The sequence below is a fragment of the Carya illinoinensis genome, chromosome 1, assembly GCF_018687715.1.
Source record: "Carya illinoinensis cultivar Pawnee chromosome 1, C.illinoinensisPawnee_v1, whole genome shotgun sequence".
Lineage (NCBI taxonomy): Eukaryota > Viridiplantae > Streptophyta > Magnoliopsida > Fagales > Juglandaceae > Carya > Carya illinoinensis.
Window position 1 is genome coordinate 53520703 of NC_056752.1, and position 19444 is coordinate 53540146.

A 19444-nucleotide genomic window follows, 5' to 3' on the forward strand; every position below is an offset into this window, starting at 1 on the left:
TTTTGTTGAAACCACGCGCCGATTATTGTGAGATGGGGTGGGTCAGATCTTAAAAGATCTTGAGGTGGCGAGACTATTGGTACAACACGTATAGCTGTTGGATGCATTTTGGCATGGCAGTGTGTGGCTGCGAGTGAGGATCACGTGTCTAGATTTTTGTCGCAGTTTCGCTTTGTCCTTATAGATCGGCGGTTGGGGGGTTGCTTGGTGTAGTGTGTTGTCGCTAGAGTGGAATACATTTGGCCAAAATCTAGCTTATGGAAATGAAGGATTAAAAATACTAATTGAAAAATTTATGAATAGACATGTACAAGAAAATGAACCAAGAAGAAGATGAGCTATTCTCTCATGTGAAAATACATATAGGTAGGGTTGGACAGGAACCGGCTGGACTGACCTACGTCAACATTTAGGTATTCTTTTGTGTTTTCTCAAGCTAGGTAAGTACTGATGGCGATGAGCATTAGGGCAGAGAGGGCTCTTTGGTGCATGTTCGAAGCTTTCTTGCAGCAAAAAAAGTCGCATTATTATTTTTCGAGTAATTCTATGCATCAGCCACTATTCATGCTGCACACTACACACTTATAGGTTTTTATAGGGTGTATGGATACTTTTCATAAGATATATAGATGTTTTTTATAGAATGTGTGGTGTACAATGATAAATAGTAACTGCTACCAATATTTTCTCTTATTTTTCACTTAACCCAAAAAGACTTGGACACTTTACAGATTAAAAATCCTGATCATCGTTACACACAACACACCATTCAAGGCCTCCGCCAACAGTTCTCTTTCTCATCACTTGTTTTGAATGGAAAGCGAAGTAGCCTAAAATGTTGAGATCTGATTTTATATTTCGTTTGGTTATGTCATCAATCAATTTCAAGAAACAGACCAATCCAAGCAATTTGTGTGCCAATTTTGTCGGATGCGTCGTCATTTCCTCGTGACTTTAATCACTCTCTTCCTTGGAAATTTGTTCACCATCTCATCTGTCCTTCAATTTTGATAGTTGTCCAATGCCCACCTGTATCTTAATCCTAATTGGTGTGATCATATTGTCATAATCAAACCCCCACTTTTTTTTAGATTACACCACACTTGGTCGTTGAGATCTTCGTATTAAAATGTAACCAATCCATTTTTTTCCCCTTAAACAAGCATATATATATATATATATATCATTAACGTAAGAAAAACGAGATACATGGAGATAAGATAGAGTTCTCTAACAAATACATTATCACAACAATCATAGTACAAAAATGAAAAAAAAAAAAAATCTAATTTTAGAATCAAAAGCTTTATTCTCACCCAGACCCTATAAAAAGGATGCTATCTTAAATATATATTTTTTAATATTTTATAGTTTATATAGTTATGCAAACTATGATACTACTATTGGAGGCGGTGGATTTTGATGATGTACTGCAGTTTGTTATCCTGAGAATGCTTTCTAAAGAGACTCGTATTTCCTGCCTCAAGATCATTTGTTAAGAAAAGCAGAAATATAGTAAGAAGACCAGCATCGAATGGCCTCGACTACAGTTGATCGAATTTCTTCACGCTTGCCTATGACATTGTGTTGAAACCACGTGCCGATTATTGTGAGATGGGGTGGATTAGATCTAAAAAGATCTTGAGTTGGCGAGACTACTAGTACAACACGTATAGCTGTTGGATGCATTTTGGCATGGCAGTGTGTGGCTACAAGTGAGGATCACGTGTCTAGATTTTTGTCGCAATTTTGCTTCGTCCTTATAGATCGGCGGTTGGGGGGTTGCTTGGTGGGGTGTGTGCAGGCAATCGGTTCCTAGAGTGCAATACATTTGGCCAAAATCTAGCCGATGGAAATGATGGATTAAAAATACTAATAGAAAAATTTATGAATAGATAGGTACATGAAAATGAACCGAGAAGAAGATGGGCTATTCTCTCATGTGAAAATACATATAGGTAGGGTTGTACAGGAACCGGCTAGACCGACCTACGTCAATAGAGACCGGTTGCCGGAATCAGGAACTAGCCAAAACCGGTGGAGAACCATTCGGCATGCGACAACAAATAAAGAAAATCGATATCGGCTAGTTCGGTTTCGATTTGAACTTGGTTCAAACTGCTAAACCGGCCAATTGAAGAAAATATATATATTTTTTATATATACTATACTCAAAATGAAGCCGTTCCACTTAAATTAACAACATCGTTCCACTTAAGTTTAAGTGAAATGACGTTGTTTTATGCCTGTAGTTGTGTAAAACACAACTGAAATAACGCTGTTTGTATTAAAAACAAATTAAGTAGAATAACACTGAACCAAACTGTGTCGTGATTTCCAAATTACATCGTCTTCTTTAGGGGGATCTTCTTCTTCTCTAATTCACTTCAGTTTCTCTCATCCTCTCTCTCTTCTCTACAACACACTCTCTTTACTCTCTTAGCCAACCATCAATGCTAGGGGGATCGAGAACCTACTGTGAACCATCAGAGAACTGCTAGAGTCGATACGGCTAATTTTTCTCCTCTCCATCGACAGGTAACATAGCCCCATTATGACCCCAAGTGGTTGGGTCAACAGATCATGCTAATATGTTAAAATGGCCACATGTCATGCTTAGATTGGCCCTTTATGTCGCGTAAACCCCACTTGAGAAATTTATAGTTAGATCTCTTGATAATAACAAGTTTATAGACGAAAGGAACTAATTGATAATTTGAAAATTGAAAACATAAGGAGTCCAATGCAAAATAGAATTCAGAGATATCAGTTGGCATATGTGTAGTTCTGCACCACAACTCGGTAAACAGACAATTTCTGAGGAGCCATTTCAGATGTTACATTGGTCTTGGGCGGATGGAACAGAAGAAGGAAGATGACGTGAAGGGAAGGGAGAGATGATAACTTTTCCTCTTGCTCTTCCTGTTTCTAGATACCCAAAAGCTTGAATTACATCTCCAAAAGTATATGGGCCAGTTGGATCGATCACAGCCTTAAGCTTTCCACTCTCCAAATATGGCCTAAGCTTCTCCAAGTTATCACCGCACACTGTCAAGCTTGAATATATAGCTCTTGGATGAGATGGAGGCCATGTTATGTCAACAATTGGGGCATCATCCTTAGCTACCACAAAAGAATTATTGCAATCGCCTGAAGATAAAAGGTTTTAAGATATATGAAAACCAAAACCTGTTGAATGGTGACTATCTCACCGATAAGCATGCTTTAAGTTAATTCTACCTTCTTTCCAACAAACAAGCAGAGCACAACCATTAGAACAACAAATTCCCCAATCCATTCAGCATATCCAGGTGCTGATATAAAAGAGAGATTTACCGCAAAGCACTACTCTCGGTTGGAAATTCCAAGGAAAATATAAAAAACCATAGAGAAACTTACCAATTGTATCATAGAGAAAATCATATTTTTCATCAACGTCTTCATATCTAGTCTTTCTGTAGTCAACAACTCTATCAGCACCCAATTTTTCGACGAATTCCACCTTTGGGGTACTAGTGGTAGCAACAACATGAGAAGCACCATACAAGTGCTTGGCTAGTTGAACGACCAAAGTTCCAACACCTCCTGCTCCACCAACAATAAAAACGGTTTGCCCCTCTTTAAAACCTGCAGTTTTGAATCCTTCTATTGCAGTCTGAACTGCTAAAGGCAAGCTTGCAGCTTCCTCAAATGAAAGATTATTTGGTTTTGTTGCGATCAAGCTCTCTTCCACGACTATGAACTCTGCCAGAGTTCCAAGCTGCTTCAGTTTTTCTCCTGCATTGAAATCTTGGATGTTGCCATAAACCTCATCGCCTACATCAAATTTCGTAACGCCTCCACCTTTTCCTATCACTACGCCAGCCATGTCACAGCCAGGTACCACCTGCACCAACACTAACGTATATCTTAATGACTATTACGTGGAAGATCGGTTTTGAAATATATTGTTCTATAGTAAGAGATTATTTGCAAACCACAAGTACGTGATTTTTTCAGCCTGCATTAATTTGCATTTTTTTCCTTTTTGAATAAATTTTCTATTGTTGTTTATCTTTGTCTTTTCTAACAGCTTTTCAACAGTTTCCCTATCACAAAGTTATCAACATAATATACATATTTGTGAAGTCAGTGTAAAGCATTCCAAACCAGAAACTTGGAAAAACCAGAACATGAATAGCTAAGAGAATAATATGTTTAAGAACCTCGGGGAGGCCTACTATGTACAAATACAGAGTTGTCTAACACTTTGATTCCTACTCACAGGGAAGTCTGAAGGAAAGATGGGTCGCTGCCGTCTTTTGAAATCAATAGGATTCAGAGCAGCAGCTCGAACTTGGACTTGTAGTTGGTTATGCAGGGGAGTAGGAATAGGGAAGTCTCCCAGCTTGAGGACTTCTTTGGGACCATACTCCTCGTAAAACCAAGCTTTCTGCATATCGTAATTGCCACACAGAGTTATCTTGCCCTCTCCAGGTTATACTGGTTTGGGGACAGTGGTTGATGTGTTTAAATGAGTGGATGCCATTGGAGATGATGAATATATCTCTTATCGTATATGACTGTTAACATGGTGCTTTAATTTGATAGTGAGATGAGATGAGATAATTTAATTGTTTTCGGATTTGAAAAAGTGAGATGAGATGAAAAATCCAATTGTTAACATGGTGCACGTAAAGTCCAATTGTTGCCACAGGTTCTATTGGCAGTACAAGTTTGATGGAAGATCCAGCTTCCTGAAAAATACAGTTGTAGATGTTTATACCCTCTCTGAAGCGGTTTATCCTCTCTACTTTGGAATGATTCCAACGCGGGACCAAAGTAAATTTTCTGGTTTCCATGAAGAGCGGCGGCTATAGCGTTGTTCGTGTACGGGTATGGGAAGAATGAAGAAAGATTGTAACCAGCAAGCACTGTGAATGTGCTAGTCAGTAGTCAGTCCATTTGTGGCCATAGGTAGAATGAAATATACATTTCTTGATGTTGATAACCTATCTGAAGCGTTTAATACTCAAACATCTTATAGATAGATAAGATCTTGCATCCTCAATCATGAAGGATGGTCAACCTCATCCGATATAATAAGATCCAATCTCTTCAATATAATTTGCGAGTTCGTGCAATATGAAAGAGAATCATTAATTGGAAATTGACCACCAATCCATCCCATAGCCACTCTTTGCAACAGATATCTATCAACCACATGCAGGTGATCCGAGAATCCGTATGATCCGAGTGTCCTGACCTGACCCGACCCGGAATTTGATGGGTCACTAATGATCGGGTCACCGATCCGATAAAAACAACGGGTTTAACTTTTAGTGTTAAACCGACTGAGTATAAATTCTTCTTCCTTGTCATTTCTCTCAAACCCTAACCTCCAAGTACCATGCGGGCGGCGATGTCATTCTGCATCTTGAAAATACTGAATCCATTTAAAACCTGTGAGGGTAGAGAAATAGTAGAACGAGTAGGGGATAAACTCTGTAAGGGGAAAAGAAAGAGGAAGCATTAGGGGACGGCTTTAATGGAGGCTTTGAAGGTGAGCTCGCAGCCTTTCAGACACCTCTTTCGCTTCACATCTTCTACTGCTTCTGCTGCCACATGCTCCAGAATTGGATTTCTCAGGTGCTCCTCTTCTGCATCTTCTGCTGCCATCGCAACCGCTACCTCTAGCCTTAACTGGTGATCATCCCCTTCAGAGAAAAAATAAAACCAGGTAAAAAAAAATCATATGGAAAAACCAGCTCCATTTCTAGAGCTGCAACCCAAAAGCCTTCGATGGAGAAAAATATGGAGCAGACTTCCATCATGATCAAGCCCGATGGTGTCTAGTGATTTTGCTTGTTTTCTGGGTTTTCATTTGTTATAGATCTTGTTGTTGGGGGATTTCTCATAAATCTTGTTGTTTGGGGATTAATTTGTTGGGGTATTTTTTGCTTTCAATAAATCTGAAGTCGATAACTCGTCACTGGATACATTTTTTCTTGGTTGTCCTGATTTGTGCAGTAGTCACCTCTGTGTTTGGTTGATGAGGGTTTTAAAGAAATAACATAACTTATTGGCCGAATGATCTAAAAATGTATAAGCTTAATCTATGATGCAACTTGCTTTTCTTGGTTGGATTCGGAATTTTCATCTATAGAAAATGGGTACAAACAAGGTCTGTCGATGAAGAAGAAGAGCAATATTTTCATTTTTTTTTTTTTGAAATAATAAATAAAGACCAAGTCGGGTCATACGGGTTCGACCCGATTATGTTTTGACGGGTTGGTTTGGATCGGGTTGGCGCCTTGAATCGTGGAATTCGGGTCGGGTCGGGCACAAACCCGATATTTTCAGTGCGGGTTGCAGCCCTATGTGAGATGTTAATAATGGCTGCTTATCTGCACAATGAATAATTATTTTTGGGCACCTTGATTTTGGTCGAACAGGTTGCGTGATATAACGTCAAGACCATTACAAATGATATAACGGGTATATAATATGATTAAAATTAAAAATCTTAATGTCTTTACTAGAGATAGCAGGTAAGAGTAGTCGTCATCACCGTGATACATCCACTTCATTTAAAATCTCTTCCATAAAAATAATAATTAAATTAATAAATTGTGGAAATATATTCCAGTTAGGCCCAACGGGCTTAAAGCTAAGGCAGGATCATGGCCCGGCCCACCACTACACAATGAAAATTCGCTGGAAGTATAAAAGGCACGCCACAAACACAGGCAAAGGGATTTAAACCGCCTCTTAAATAATTTCGGTATATTGGGAACGTCCCGATTGGACGCCGTATTTCTTCTCGGGCTTTGCTAGATACAGTCGGGAAATGCAGTCGGCGTGCAGTCGGTTGTACGGAATGAATAAAAAAAAATTATAAAAAAATTATTTTATATTCAGGAGGACCTACATGAATAAAAAAAAGTTATAAAAATAATTTTTTTTTTTCATGTAGATCCCGTATTAATTCACTTTTTTCTCCACGACTGTATGTCGACTGCATTTTCCGACTGTAAAAAGTATTTCTCTTTCTGCTCATATGTATGGAGTTGGTTTATATCCATTTCGGAAGATAATTAGAGGAGCATAGATACGTTTTTTTGGCCAGACGGAACAAATAAGAATTTTGGGCTCGGGGAAGAATGAGGGATCCAAATTCGTGTCAAAGCCTGTGTTTTTTTTTTTCTGGAAGGAGCTTTAAAAATCCAAAATGGCCCAGCACGTTGCATTTGGGCCAAGATCCAAATTCGTGTGAAAGTCTGTTCTTTTCTTTTTGTGGAAAAAGTCTGTTATTTTATGGAAGAAGCTTTCGAATCCAAAACGTTCCCTCTCAAAACTCGCGCATCCAAAGTTTCCATTTCTCACTAGCATTTGGATCTCATTCGTGAAACCTAATGAATTCTCACAACATCCATGCGGGAGAAGCAAATCCAAATAAACAATGTGATTTCACCCCTTGGGAAAGGAAAATTCGACCGAGTTTATCTCGCTAGAGAAGCCGAGGTTTTCGGTTTTTATTTTCAATTTTGTGATTTACGGTTGTCTTCTAAGATTTGGTTTGATTTGTTTCTTTTTAATGTCAAAGAGAAAGTATATAGTGGCTTTGAAGGTGATATTCAAGGAGCAAATCGAAAAGTACAGAATTCAACACCAGCTGAGGAGAGAGATGGAGATTCAAATCAGCCTTCGGCACCCGAATATACTGCGACTCTATGGGTAGTTCCACGATGCTGAACGCATTTTCTTGATACTCGAATATGCTCATGGTGGCGAGCTTTTTGGGAAGATTAGGAAAAGCGGCCATCTTTGTGAGAACCAAGCCACCACCGTAAGCATCTCTCTCTCTCTCTCTCTCTCTCTCTCTCTCTCTCTCTCTCTCTCTCTCTCTCTCTCTCTCTCTCTCTCTCACAAACACACACCCGAAATCTTATCGGCATCTACTACTATCTGCAAGAAAAAGGAATTGTAATCTGGTGTTACTGTAGTTACTTCAACGATATGAAGTATGATTTCTAAGCATGAGCGCAGAAACTAGTATTCTTTTATGTTTCTGTGACTCCGTCTTTATTTATATGGGTTTTTCGTCTTCTAATTATTTTTTTACCTCGTGGAATTTAGTACACAAACATTTTGTGTGTTACGCAGTCTGGGAGAAATCCTGATGTATGTCCCCTGTGAATTTTAGTACATTTTGAGCCTCACGCAAGCGTTGGCGTATTGTCATCAGAAGCATGTGATTCATAGGGACATCAAGCTAGAAAATCTGTTGCTTGATCACGAGGTATGCTAAACCTCCTTAAATTTGCGTTCGGTTGTTGATAAATATCTAAGGACTTCTTTTTTTAGAAAAGTAAATCGGAGGTAGATTTTGCACTTCTTAATTTAATATAATGATTATGTGATACAAACTTGTGAATGGACAGTTGAAAAAGAATGGACATATTTTTGCTATGCCTGCATCACCATTAATTATTATAACTCAGAAAGTATACTTTTTCTTTTAACATAGTTTAGATATATGCGTAGGGACAATTGAAAATTGTAGATTTTGGATGGTCTGTACAGTCGAGAAGCAAGAGACACACCATGTGTGGAACTTTGGATTATTTAGCACCAGAAATGGTGGAGAACAAAGCTCATGACCATGCCGTTGATAACTGGACTTTGGGCATCCTTTGTTATGAGTTCCTTTATGTTGTCCCTCCATTTGAGGCTGAAAGTCAGAGCGATACCTTTAGAAGGTAAGGTAGAGGTTATTGTTTTACCTTGTTGAGTATGAATGAAAATTGTATCATGAACTGTGTTATATGGTAGGTAAATAATTGTATTCGGTTATACCAGGATAATGAAGGTTGACTTGAGCTTCCCCTTCCACTCCTCACGTTACTGAAGAAGCCAAGGATCTCATTCTTCGGGTAAGCTTGTCCATTACTATTTTATGTTGATATCTGGATGTAAACTATAAAGGAATGGTGTCAGTGATTAGATTTAGTTGCCTTCCCGAATATGTTATCCGAAAATATGTGCAGCTTCTGGTGAAGGACTTCTCAAAAAGGCTCTCTCTTCAGAAGATCATGGAGCATCTTTGGATAGTCAAGAAAGCAGATACCACGAGAATTTGCAGTAACTAGAGTTTAAACTTTTGATCTGATTCCCCATGGCTTTGAGAAACTCGTACGGTCGAATTCTGCTTCTAATGGCATAATTTGTAGCCAAATGAAGCAACTTCCAAAGTTCATCATTGTAATCTCCAATCTGCCTTCACACTATGCTATACTCAATGACTATGAAGCATTGATTTACAAAACAAAGCTCGAGTCACGTGTATCATGGCATTTGTATATGAGAGTATGTTCTTTTTCTAGTTCAGTGTAGGTAACAACTATTGTTTAGATAATTGGATGTTTGAATCAACTTCCTGCATGTGTTGGTGGAACCATTTAATTATCATTTCAAATGTAAATCACGAGTTAATCATGCCAGAGTACATTGATCGTTACACAACTTCTAAAGGTTAGCAAACACCTTTGGTTGTTGCACAGTTGGATTATAATTGCAACTAATTTTAGTACACCTCAAATCACAATGTTCTCGTGATGTTACAAACAATGGTTTCTACCCAAATTTCTCTTTGGATCTGGTGGAAGTATTAGAGGTAGTATTTCTCCGATGGGTTACAATTATATCAAGTCTAGGTTGTGCCATTTTGTTGAAGAAAATCCCCATATTTTTCTATCTTTTCAGGAGTGTATTGGTACAACCGAATCAAGAGCTTTGTGGGTGAGAGATCCGAAAAATCAAAACTACAAGAAACGAATCCATTTAACCAAATAGTTCGACAACACCTTAAAACTGGTGTATCAACCGCTGGAATGGTACAAAAGAACTTCAAATATTACATGGTTGGTCTTCTAAACAACACCTTAAGAGGAAATGTAACCATATTCATTGGCAGTGATGCTGGTGTCCGTCATGGTAGTGTCAATGCTACTGCTGGTAGTACTTTTTTCATCAATTTGCACGACTTGAGAGCTAGCTTGGATTGAGTTGAAAAGATCTGTGTTCAGAGAAGAAAGACCTGCCTCGTTGGGTACATTTATAGAAAAGAGATGGTGAAGCTCTATGAATTGCAACACTGGAAGAAGCTGTGGGAACATATATTTTTTGGTCACCGAAACACGCTTTTTGGCACCTCTACGCATGTGCTGCACACAATACTTTCGATCAAGAACAATGTCCCAGTTGCACCGCCACTTCTTCCCATCTGTTCTTCTGCACCTCTCTAGCTCAAGTTCTATGGCCTTTCTGATTCAAAAGCATGAACTATTGCAACCTTGATCTGAAATAACAATAAACAAGCAAATGTACCTCATTTCTCCGTACTAAAACTGTGATCAGCCTAAAAATCTCAATGGGGCATGATGGGATTGAATAAACAAAATTGTCATAAAAGGCTAAAAGCAATGAATTTCATCACATCCTGCTTCAATACTTTACTTTCTATGAAAAAGAATAGCATCTAATCCTAGTTTAACTTCAAAAGCAAACAACATTTATTCAAATCAAGCGACAAAGTTCCAATAACATTGGACATATACTCTACTTATGAACTAAATATTTTATCAAAATTGATTTGATCTAAACTTAGCCCTATGTTGCTTACAGCAGCTGATGAGTTAGATTTTATGCCACCAAATAATGTCACGAAAACATCTCTTTATGGGGGAAAATAAAATAAAATTCTTGATAGGGTCTCCGCAATACCATTACATATAATTATTTTCAGAGGAGAAAAGGGCTCAAATTTCACAAACATCACCTTGAAGAACATTCTTTGGTGAGAAGCCCAATCCCGGTGATACAACCTTGTTCCCATTGCTTTTCATGGAAAGACTGTAAATGAGAGGGTTGCCACTTACATCTTTTCTTTCAGAAGCATGGTTGATACTTTTGATGGAATTGGCAGTGAAGGTGGGTAGAGTGGTGGCCCTCGTGGCTGCAGTGGCGAATATGGTGGTTATGGTTGCTGCAATGGCAGGTATGGGGGTTCTGGTGGTGATAGTATCGGAACTGACATATTTCTTGCTTCTAATATTGCTACTGGTGGGAGGAAAAACTATGGCTGGAAGGGGTCATGTGTTGAAGTCCTACAGTGGCTGAATTGGCGGTTCGAATTTAACTCCCCTAACTTGTCAGGTGGTATTGAATTTGAAGGAGATGAGATTTCAAAAGCTTCCACAGGCTTTCTTGAACGTTGACAGCCTCTGTGCATGTGCCGCTCACAGTATTTCTGATCCGGCACCACATGCTTACTGTACCTCAATTTCTTCCCATCAGTTCTTCTACACCTTCCTGGCTCAGGATCCATATGGTCTTATAGTCAAACCCTTGAGGACTAAAATAAATAACCTATAACTGAACACAATCAACCAAAAGAGACAAAAAACCACATCATAATCTACAACCGGCATTTTCTAGATCAAACTCATCCAATTAATAGAAACACATCTAAAAATTTCTATCAAGGATAACATGGACCAATTTCAACTGACGAAAATACATTATGTCAAAAAATTAATGCCTCTTTCTATATAAGTTCAAAGAAACAAAGAGCGATCATATGATTTCACTAAAACCCAACTCGGGTTTCAGGATTAGCCACGAGACTGACATCATTTAAAAAAAAGGAGTTTAAAACCCATAAAAATCCACAAAAAGAAGCACGGTTGATATGAACAATGTAATCGCAAACCCAATTTCACACACGCGCATGCATTTACAAAACTGCAGTAGTAATTCACTTAGAAATACCGAAACAAAGTGGAATAAGAGCTTTTATTTATTTATTTTACAAACAAACCATACACGATTTAAAGTTTCAATAGAAGAAATTTATCTTCATTAAAATGCCGGAAAAAATGCAATTAAATTCACACGCAATAAGCTAAGACAATCTTTTATTTAATGGGCAAAATACGCTAAGAAACATTTGGAATGAAGAAAGGTAAAGACTTACAGCTAGGGTATAGCTTATAAATAGCAGGCCCAAAAATGCAAGCGACACTCTTCCAAATGGGAACGAGAAGGTGAAGAGGAACAGGAAGACCGGCCTCTAAGTACTTGTAGATTAAGGTCTGTCCTTGAAGCTCATGCAACTGAGCTGGTGTCAACACCACAGCAACAGGCTTTCCGTATTCAGTCACGGGGCTTTTTGCAGCAGCGGAGTCAGAACCAATCCCCAGGCCCAGCTTGATCCACGTTGGTTGTGCTTCCTTGACCCCTCGACCCCTCGACCCCTCCTTTCCTGTTCAGCATCCATCGTCAATTCCTCCTCGTCAATCATCCTCTGGGGTCCACCACCACCTCCTCCTCCTTTCCCTTCACCACATATATAATAAACAGAGCAATTGTACCTCGTTCAAATTATCCAGAAATAACAAATGGAAGAAACAAAAATAAAAATAGACGCACAGAAAGAAATAGAGATGGAGAGGGAGGGCTAGAGAGATAACCAGAATGGAAAGAAAGTACGCTTCGGCTTTGAGACGGTAGAGCTTCCATTTTCACATGGGCATAAAGAAGAAAGCAAATCCAAATTGTGCAGTTGGGGAGAGAGAGGTAGAGACGATGACATAAAAGGTGAATTCAAGAGCCAAAAAGCAAAACCTGAAAGAACTGAGAACGCAGCGACGATTATTAACACTTGGATTGACATCGAAGTGCTCATTTTTAAAAGCGCAAATTCAATTCAATGAACATTAAAGCTTAAAAAACTAACCCAAAACACAATCCTCATCCCCTCAGTCATCTCTCTCTCACGACCGGTCTAAGATTGTGTGAGAGAGAACGCGAGATTAAAGTGGGTGTCAGTGTGGCAGAAACTCTGACAATGTCAGCCTCGTTTATCTTTTCTATGCAGCTCGGTTAAAAAAATAATAATATAGCCTTATCACTGTTCTACACTCCTTTATCATTTCTTTAAATATTTTATTTATTTAATAATTAAAAAAGTGATTATTAATAAAATTAAAATAAAAAATAAATACGTAGTAAAGTAATAATAAAACAGTAATAAGTTTATCGTTATCCAAAAGCAAGAAGAACGTAAATTTACGGGAGAACGCTAATGCTCAGCCTGATGAAACAGGTGTAAGATACACTCACCACTGAGTGGGTGGAGCGGAGCGGGTGTTTGAATCATCACCTGAGCCTTGTCTTGCATTAAGGGTCCACGCGCCTTGTTAGGGTGCTTGTTGTCTGGCAAAAGGTTGAGACGAAGGAGGACACATCGTCAGGCTTTTCAGTTTCGTGGGCCCCAGTCAGAGTGGATTCGTAGGCCCCATGTGTGCGTGATCAGTGACAGGTGGGCCTTGTCAGAGGCATCGGAGTGTCTGTGTCCTCATATTTATTTTCTTGTTTGTTTTCACAGACAATTGTATACTATTTTTAGATTAGAAAAAAAAAAAAAATTGTATACTATTTTTGGTTTATGGGGTGGAGGGTATAGGACAAGATTACAGAGATGGGCTGGACCAAGATTCTCCTGGAATTCGAAAAATTCTTCGAGACCCATCCTAACTGTGAGCTTTGTATTGGAATTTAATACCGCATACCTCACGAATTTAATGTGATATATTATATATATTTTATAATAAAAATAATTTTATAATTTAAAATATTATATAAAATAATATCAGTCAATCCATCTTATAAATTTAATTTTATAAATTTTTTTTGAAGAAAATATTTTAAAAAAATATTCACAGTAATCAATCATAATTTTTTTTTTTAAATAGCCTATACTTAACTTACATATCCTGAATTTATAGAGTTTTATTATATATAAATAAAATTGTATATTAATCTAAATATTAATAATGATTTTTTTATATTTAAAATTTAAATTAATATTATTTTTAATAAAATTTACTTTTTAACTAATTACATTAAATTAATATACATATTAATAAATAATTATAAATTTTTCCGAATTTATGTATATCATTGCTCTGATCTGAAATATTTACGGGCTGGCCCAAATTAAAATTATATTGTCAGCAGCTGGCCCAAACAGCTTGTTTGCATGAGAGCAGTGACCCAAAATGCCACAGGTGTTATCCAAACGATATCTAAAGATTCTAAACTTCTAAAGCGAGCCGCCGTCGTTTTGGGAAGTCGAATCGCCGCCTTTCAAGTGCAATCATCCGACTCTAGTGAAGGGCCGCCATTCGTGACAGGGAACCCAAAAATCCACGACCATGGCGACAGGCCCTCCTCCTACTTTGACAACCAAAATCAACAACACCAGAGAAACCAACAGGACCGACCCTCAGCAAGAAAAACGACACCGTTCCATCTTCGACCTCCCGCCCGACTTCTTCGACTCCTGTCATCTTCTCTCCTCCCCTCACTCCTCTCTAACTCCGATCTGCGAGCACCTCGATAACCCTAACAGCTCTGCCCCCGAAACCCTAGACTTTCCTCAAGACGGCGCTAATGCCCCCAAAAACGTCGTCTTAGCAACGCCTAGATGGACCTGCAACACCTGCAAGGGCGAGTTCGACTCCCTCCAGGACCAGCGCTCGCATTTTAAGTCCGATATTCATCGATTCAATGTAAACCAATTTCCTTGGATTTCACACCCCTTGTCAATAATCGCGGTTTTTTTCACTGTGATTGAATTGCGAGAATTTTGTTTTGTGGTAACAGAGAGCTTTATGGAGGTTCTCACTAATCGTTCGAGTCAGGTTTCTTGTGGATTGTTTGTTGTGTTGTGCAATCTCAAGTTTTCAAAAAGTTCCATTTTGTTTTGAGACATGTATTCTTGGTGTTTTCTGGAAAGTTGTGTATTCTTTTGTTGGGAATGCTATTTCTTTTGCATATTTTTTTGGTACTCTTCCAAACCCTTTTTTTTTAACTACGTCGCACCCGAAATGACAATAAAATTGAAATTCAGCTAAGTTTTTGGAAAACCTATTTCCTTACAGGCCTTTCCAAAATTCGAAGACAGTTTTTTGGAATGCTCTTATGCATATGCTTGTTTATATGTGACAATAGGTCAAGCTACACATTGCTGGAAAAAATATTGTGAGGGAGGAAGATTTTGATGAGTTCACTTCTGATTCTTTCAAAGACTTTGATATATCAAGCATATCGGGTTCGGAAGATGAAGCCGAAAAGGAATTTGGCCCCAACCGTGATTTACATCGGGGGACAACTGGCAACTCTAAGCAACATTTATATATCCGTCTTAATACGGGAGAGCAGATTTCATTTTGGAAGAGTTTACTTATCAATGAATCTGAAAACATTTCTATTGGGAATGATATTGCAGTAGACAATGGTGCGTCTGCGCCATGCTTGGAAGAGAACGATGTGATCGAGAGAGTGAAAAGTTTGATTCGTGAGCCTAGGGATAATACCCGTTTGAGAATTGTGTTGCTTGCTAGTGGTGGGCACTTTGCTGGCTGTGTCTTCGATGGTAGCTTAGTTGTTGCTCATAAAACATTCCACCGGTTAGTGCATCTTTTTCTTAGTTTTTCCCCACTGAAAGTTGTGATTATCTATCTGTGTCATGTTAAAAAAATATTTGAGATCAGACCATGTATGGAGCATGTTCTTGCTCTACACTCAATGGGATGTGTCTGAGTGGCAGCTTGAGACAAGCCCTAAACTCAGGCTCGTATGCTTCTTGAATGAATGCTGTAGCTTACCAAAAATCACCCCTCCAAGTAACAAAATGGGATAGTTGTTTGCTATCGTTCAACATTTTTTGTCTAATTGGATAGAATGGAATCCCAGGCATAGTGAAAGCTCCCTCTCTCTCTCTCTCTCTCTCACAAAGATATATGATCGGGACATAGTTGAGATTTCTCTGAGTATGCTTGAACTCTATTCTTTGTCGTGTAGATATGTTGTGAGGGCCAAGGCTGGAAAAAAACAGTCATCAAAAGATGCTGGTGGCAAGACTGTGCATTCTGCTGGGGCTTCACTTCGACGATATAATGAACTTGCTTTGAAGAAGGTAATTAAAACTCAGTCACATGCATGCTTGAATGCATATTTGTATCTATATTGATTTTATGTCATTTCTTTTGGATCTCTTCGAAGGTTTATGAATTCTTGTCTCGTTTATTTCCAGGATGTTCAGGAACTCCTTGCTGCTTGGAAGCCTTATTTTGATGCTTCCACTTGCATTTTCGTTTATGCTCCGTCAAACAACCATCAATTGCTCTTTAATGGGGAAAAACCTTATTTTAGCAATCGGCACGGTGTTGTTCGAAATGTTCCATTGACTGTTAGGAGGCCAACTTTGAAGGAAGCCAAGCGTATTTATAACCAGTTGACTCAAGTTGCGTATGAAATAGATGAGAAGGAGATTCCACTAAGCATTGAAGAGGACTTATGTTCAAGAATGAGTACAATAAATGTTGGCATCCTGGGCTTCAGCAAAGAAGACATGGGTGACGAGTCAGGTCATAGGGATAATGTGGATGCTTGTTCAAGTTTCAAAAAATCTGACGAACTCTCTGTATCAAGTGAGAGTGAGATTGAACTTATGGGTAGATCAACTCCATTGCATGAAGCAGCACAGTCTGGCAATGCTCAAAAAGTTCTGGAACTCCTGGAGCAGGGTCTTGATCCTTGCTGCAAGGATGAAAGAGGACGGACACCATATATGGTGGCAAATGAAAAGGAAGTGAGAAACAGTTTTAGAAGGTTCATGGCCTCAAACCTTGAAAAGTGGGATTGGCAGGCAGCCAAAGTGCCTAGTGCATTGACTAAAGAGATGGAGGAATCTCAAACTGCTAAGCAGGTAGGTATATGTCAGTGTCTGATTAAAGAAATATGATATGTTTGTGCAGTGCGTAAAATGAGAGTTAAATGACTCAATTCTGTACATCATTACCTTGGTTATTTTTTCTTTGGCTGGGGTGCTGTGTCTCTTTTACATAACCATTATGTATTTAATATATGGAAGAAAAGTATAATTCAATGAGGAAAGGCCTCACACTCTCTAACCAAGGTTTGAGAAATCTGTATATAAACACAGGAAAAGAATACGAGATTGGGAATCTTGGTCATTGTGTCCCTTATTGTACTTGGCAACTTAGCTATCTTATCTTTGCTTGTGATAGATCAAAATACATCATGAAAAGTCACATTAGCTAGGAGCGATGTCAAAATATCATTAAAAAAATTGAGTTCCTGGTGTTCAAGCAATCGGGTCATGGGCTAACAAGTTAACTTGCTAGCATGGTTATTCACATTTTCAATGGTTTTGTCAAGCAACCTATCTTATCAACAGTGATGGGTTTTCCATTGCATTCTTGATCTAATTGTTTGATGATTAAATTCTTATGATGAGCAAGATAAAATGGTTGTTTTCCTTCTTTTTTGGTTCTTCAGGCAGAAAAAGATGCAAAGAGGAAAGCCAGAGCAAAAGAATTGAAGAAATTACGGAAGGCAAAAGAAAAGAAGGCTCAGGTGCTTAGTGCTCAATTTTTCTTTCATATTTTATAAAAGATGGTAATGGGGTATTTCTTCTCCATTAACATTTATGCCTTCCGGAATTAAATTTAGGTTTACCATGGATATGTTTAGGATAGAATTTGAAGTGATGTGATTTTGTTTGTTTTTGGCCAATAGAAGGGAGCATCAGTGAGGATTAACCTTCCAGTGACTAAATTTTAGGGTTTGAGTCACATTAATATGTAGAATTTATTATCAGAGCATATAATTGTAGAATAAGCATCTCAGTTGCCTTCTTTGGTAAGACCTCAGATATTTTGTAAGTGCATTGAGCTTCGACCTTGAGGCGTGGGTGGATGACCCTCCGAGCCTTCAATTTTAAATGAGAAACACTACTTTGCTGCCCGAAGTGTACTGCTCGTCATTATAGTTCATTGTTTAATTTTTTATTTTTACTTAATGATTAAGAAAGTGATTTTAAGTGTATTAGTGTATTTTTTTAATTTTTAAATATATTAAAAAATGTGAAAAGAAAAATAAAAAATAAAAAGTTTAAAATGTACTAGTGGTAACAATGAGCGGCGCACTGCTCATTTTAAATTATCAGAGTAACCTTAAATTAAATGTTTCCGATCATTGTTCTATCTGTTAGTCCTTAGTGTTAAGTTGGAAAGGGGATGGATGCCAATTGTGGAATTATTATTATTATTATTATTATTATTTTGATAAGTAAGAAGTAATCAGTTGTGGAGTTATGAGGAACCTTTTGTGAAGTAAATTTTTATTAATCAACTATTAAAGTGTGCCATCGCTCACATGTAAATTGTAAGGTTCCTTCTCTCTGTTTTTTTGTTCGACTTTTTTCACACAATTCAATTTCAATTCTAACCTGATGTGAATTTGCAGTCTCAGCCTGCCCTGAGCCAAATTGCTTTAAAAGTTGTAGAAAATCGAGGAGCTACTTCAACTTCTGTTCTAAAGGGATCCCAACCTAGCGGTGGTTCACAGATCTCTAAAGAGGTCAGTATAATAAAAACGATGTTATTGTTATTGTTTAACATGAACTTAATATAAATTAGAATTGTATTGGTTTGAAAATAGCTTTTGCACATTTTATAGGGTAATAATAGAATTACTACTCATAGGCAACTATAAACTATCATTAATTTTTTTTTCACTTTAATTCAATAACATCATCTCACAATCATGAATCAACCGTTTAAAAGTACTGAATTTGTTTTGTTTTTTTAAACGTAATTGTGTTGAAGTTGTGTTGGGGTACGACAATTATCACATAACTTTATTTCCCTTTGTTCTTCCAACAAATTGAACTGTGTCTTTTTTTTTTTTTTTTTTTTTTTTTTTTTTCTAATTTCTTTTTGTAACTGACTTAGGAGGAGCTGAAAAGGGCAATGGCTGCTGAGAGGGAAAAGAGAGCAGCTGCTGCTGAGGGGAGACTGGCTGCGGCTGCAGCCCTTGATAAACCAGGCAATAGTTCCCCAACAGTAGCAATCACTTCACAACCCGGAAGTGGGTTAGCCGGTGACATCAACTGCTCCTGTTGTAATACTTCGCTGGCCGGCAAAGTTCCTTTTCACAGATATAATTACAAGTACTGCAGCACCTCCTGCATGCACGTACACAGGGAGATCCTTGAGGATGGATAATCGTAAAGCCCCTTATAGTCCTATTTTTTATGATTTTACTGTGTAATTTTTAGACGACTTACACTCTATTAGAGTTTTTATTTTTCTTATACTGAATTGTCATCTTGTCTCATTAATTTTGGTAAAGTAATTGGAGATACAAGTAAAATTCATACGTTTGAGGGAAGAAAACAAGAAAAGTTTCATGTAATTGTTACTTGTTAGTGTTGAAGTCTATTTACTGTTTAATGTAAGAGAACAATAACTAGCAGGCACGTGGTAATTGTTGGTAAGTAAATGCGTGATAACACAAGAATATAATTTGA

At 38.0% G+C, this 19444-nt stretch overlaps 2 protein-coding genes and 2 pseudogenes across 4 annotated transcripts; 2 read left to right on the forward strand and 2 right to left on the reverse strand.

Annotated features, from left to right (window-relative positions):
- Nucleotides 1-2748: 2748 nt before the first annotated feature.
- LOC122286530 (2-methylene-furan-3-one reductase-like) lies at nucleotides 2749-4882 on the reverse strand. 2 transcript variants are annotated; one of them, XM_043095424.1, is made up of 3 exons: nucleotides 4265-4882; nucleotides 3400-3886; nucleotides 2749-3150 (listed from the first exon to the last, which is right to left on the reverse strand). In XM_043095424.1, exons 1-3 carry the CDS (start codon nucleotides 4436-4438, stop codon nucleotides 2831-2833), a joined length of 981 nt encoding a protein of 326 aa, XP_042951358.1. In that variant the 5' UTR covers nucleotides 4439-4882; the 3' UTR covers nucleotides 2749-2830. The 2 variants fall into 2 exon arrangements, with proteins under 2 accessions (XP_042951358.1, XP_042951359.1); XM_043095425.1 differs by having other exon boundaries at nucleotides 3400-3897; nucleotides 4265-4405.
- A 2279-nt stretch (nucleotides 4883-7161) lies between these two features.
- LOC122286609 lies at nucleotides 7162-9364 on the forward strand (annotated as a pseudogene).
- Nucleotides 9365-9795: 431 nt separating this feature from the next.
- On the reverse strand, nucleotides 9796-12308 carry LOC122301122 (annotated as a pseudogene).
- A 1832-nt stretch (nucleotides 12309-14140) lies between these two features.
- Nucleotides 14141-19329, forward strand: LOC122286582 (ankyrin repeat and zinc finger domain-containing protein 1). 2 transcript variants are annotated; one of them, XM_043095429.1, is made up of 8 exons: nucleotides 14514-14615; nucleotides 14710-14747; nucleotides 15058-15515; nucleotides 15910-16024; nucleotides 16142-16816; nucleotides 17410-17487; nucleotides 18379-18492; nucleotides 18867-19329. In XM_043095429.1, exons 2-8 carry the CDS (start codon nucleotides 14718-14720, stop codon nucleotides 19137-19139), a joined length of 1743 nt encoding a protein of 580 aa, XP_042951363.1. In that variant the 5' UTR covers nucleotides 14514-14615; nucleotides 14710-14717; the 3' UTR covers nucleotides 19140-19329. The 2 variants fall into 2 exon arrangements, with proteins under 2 accessions (XP_042951362.1, XP_042951363.1); XM_043095428.1 differs by lacking the exon at nucleotides 14710-14747 and having other exon boundaries at nucleotides 14141-14615.
- Nucleotides 19330-19444: the final 115 nt, after the last annotated feature.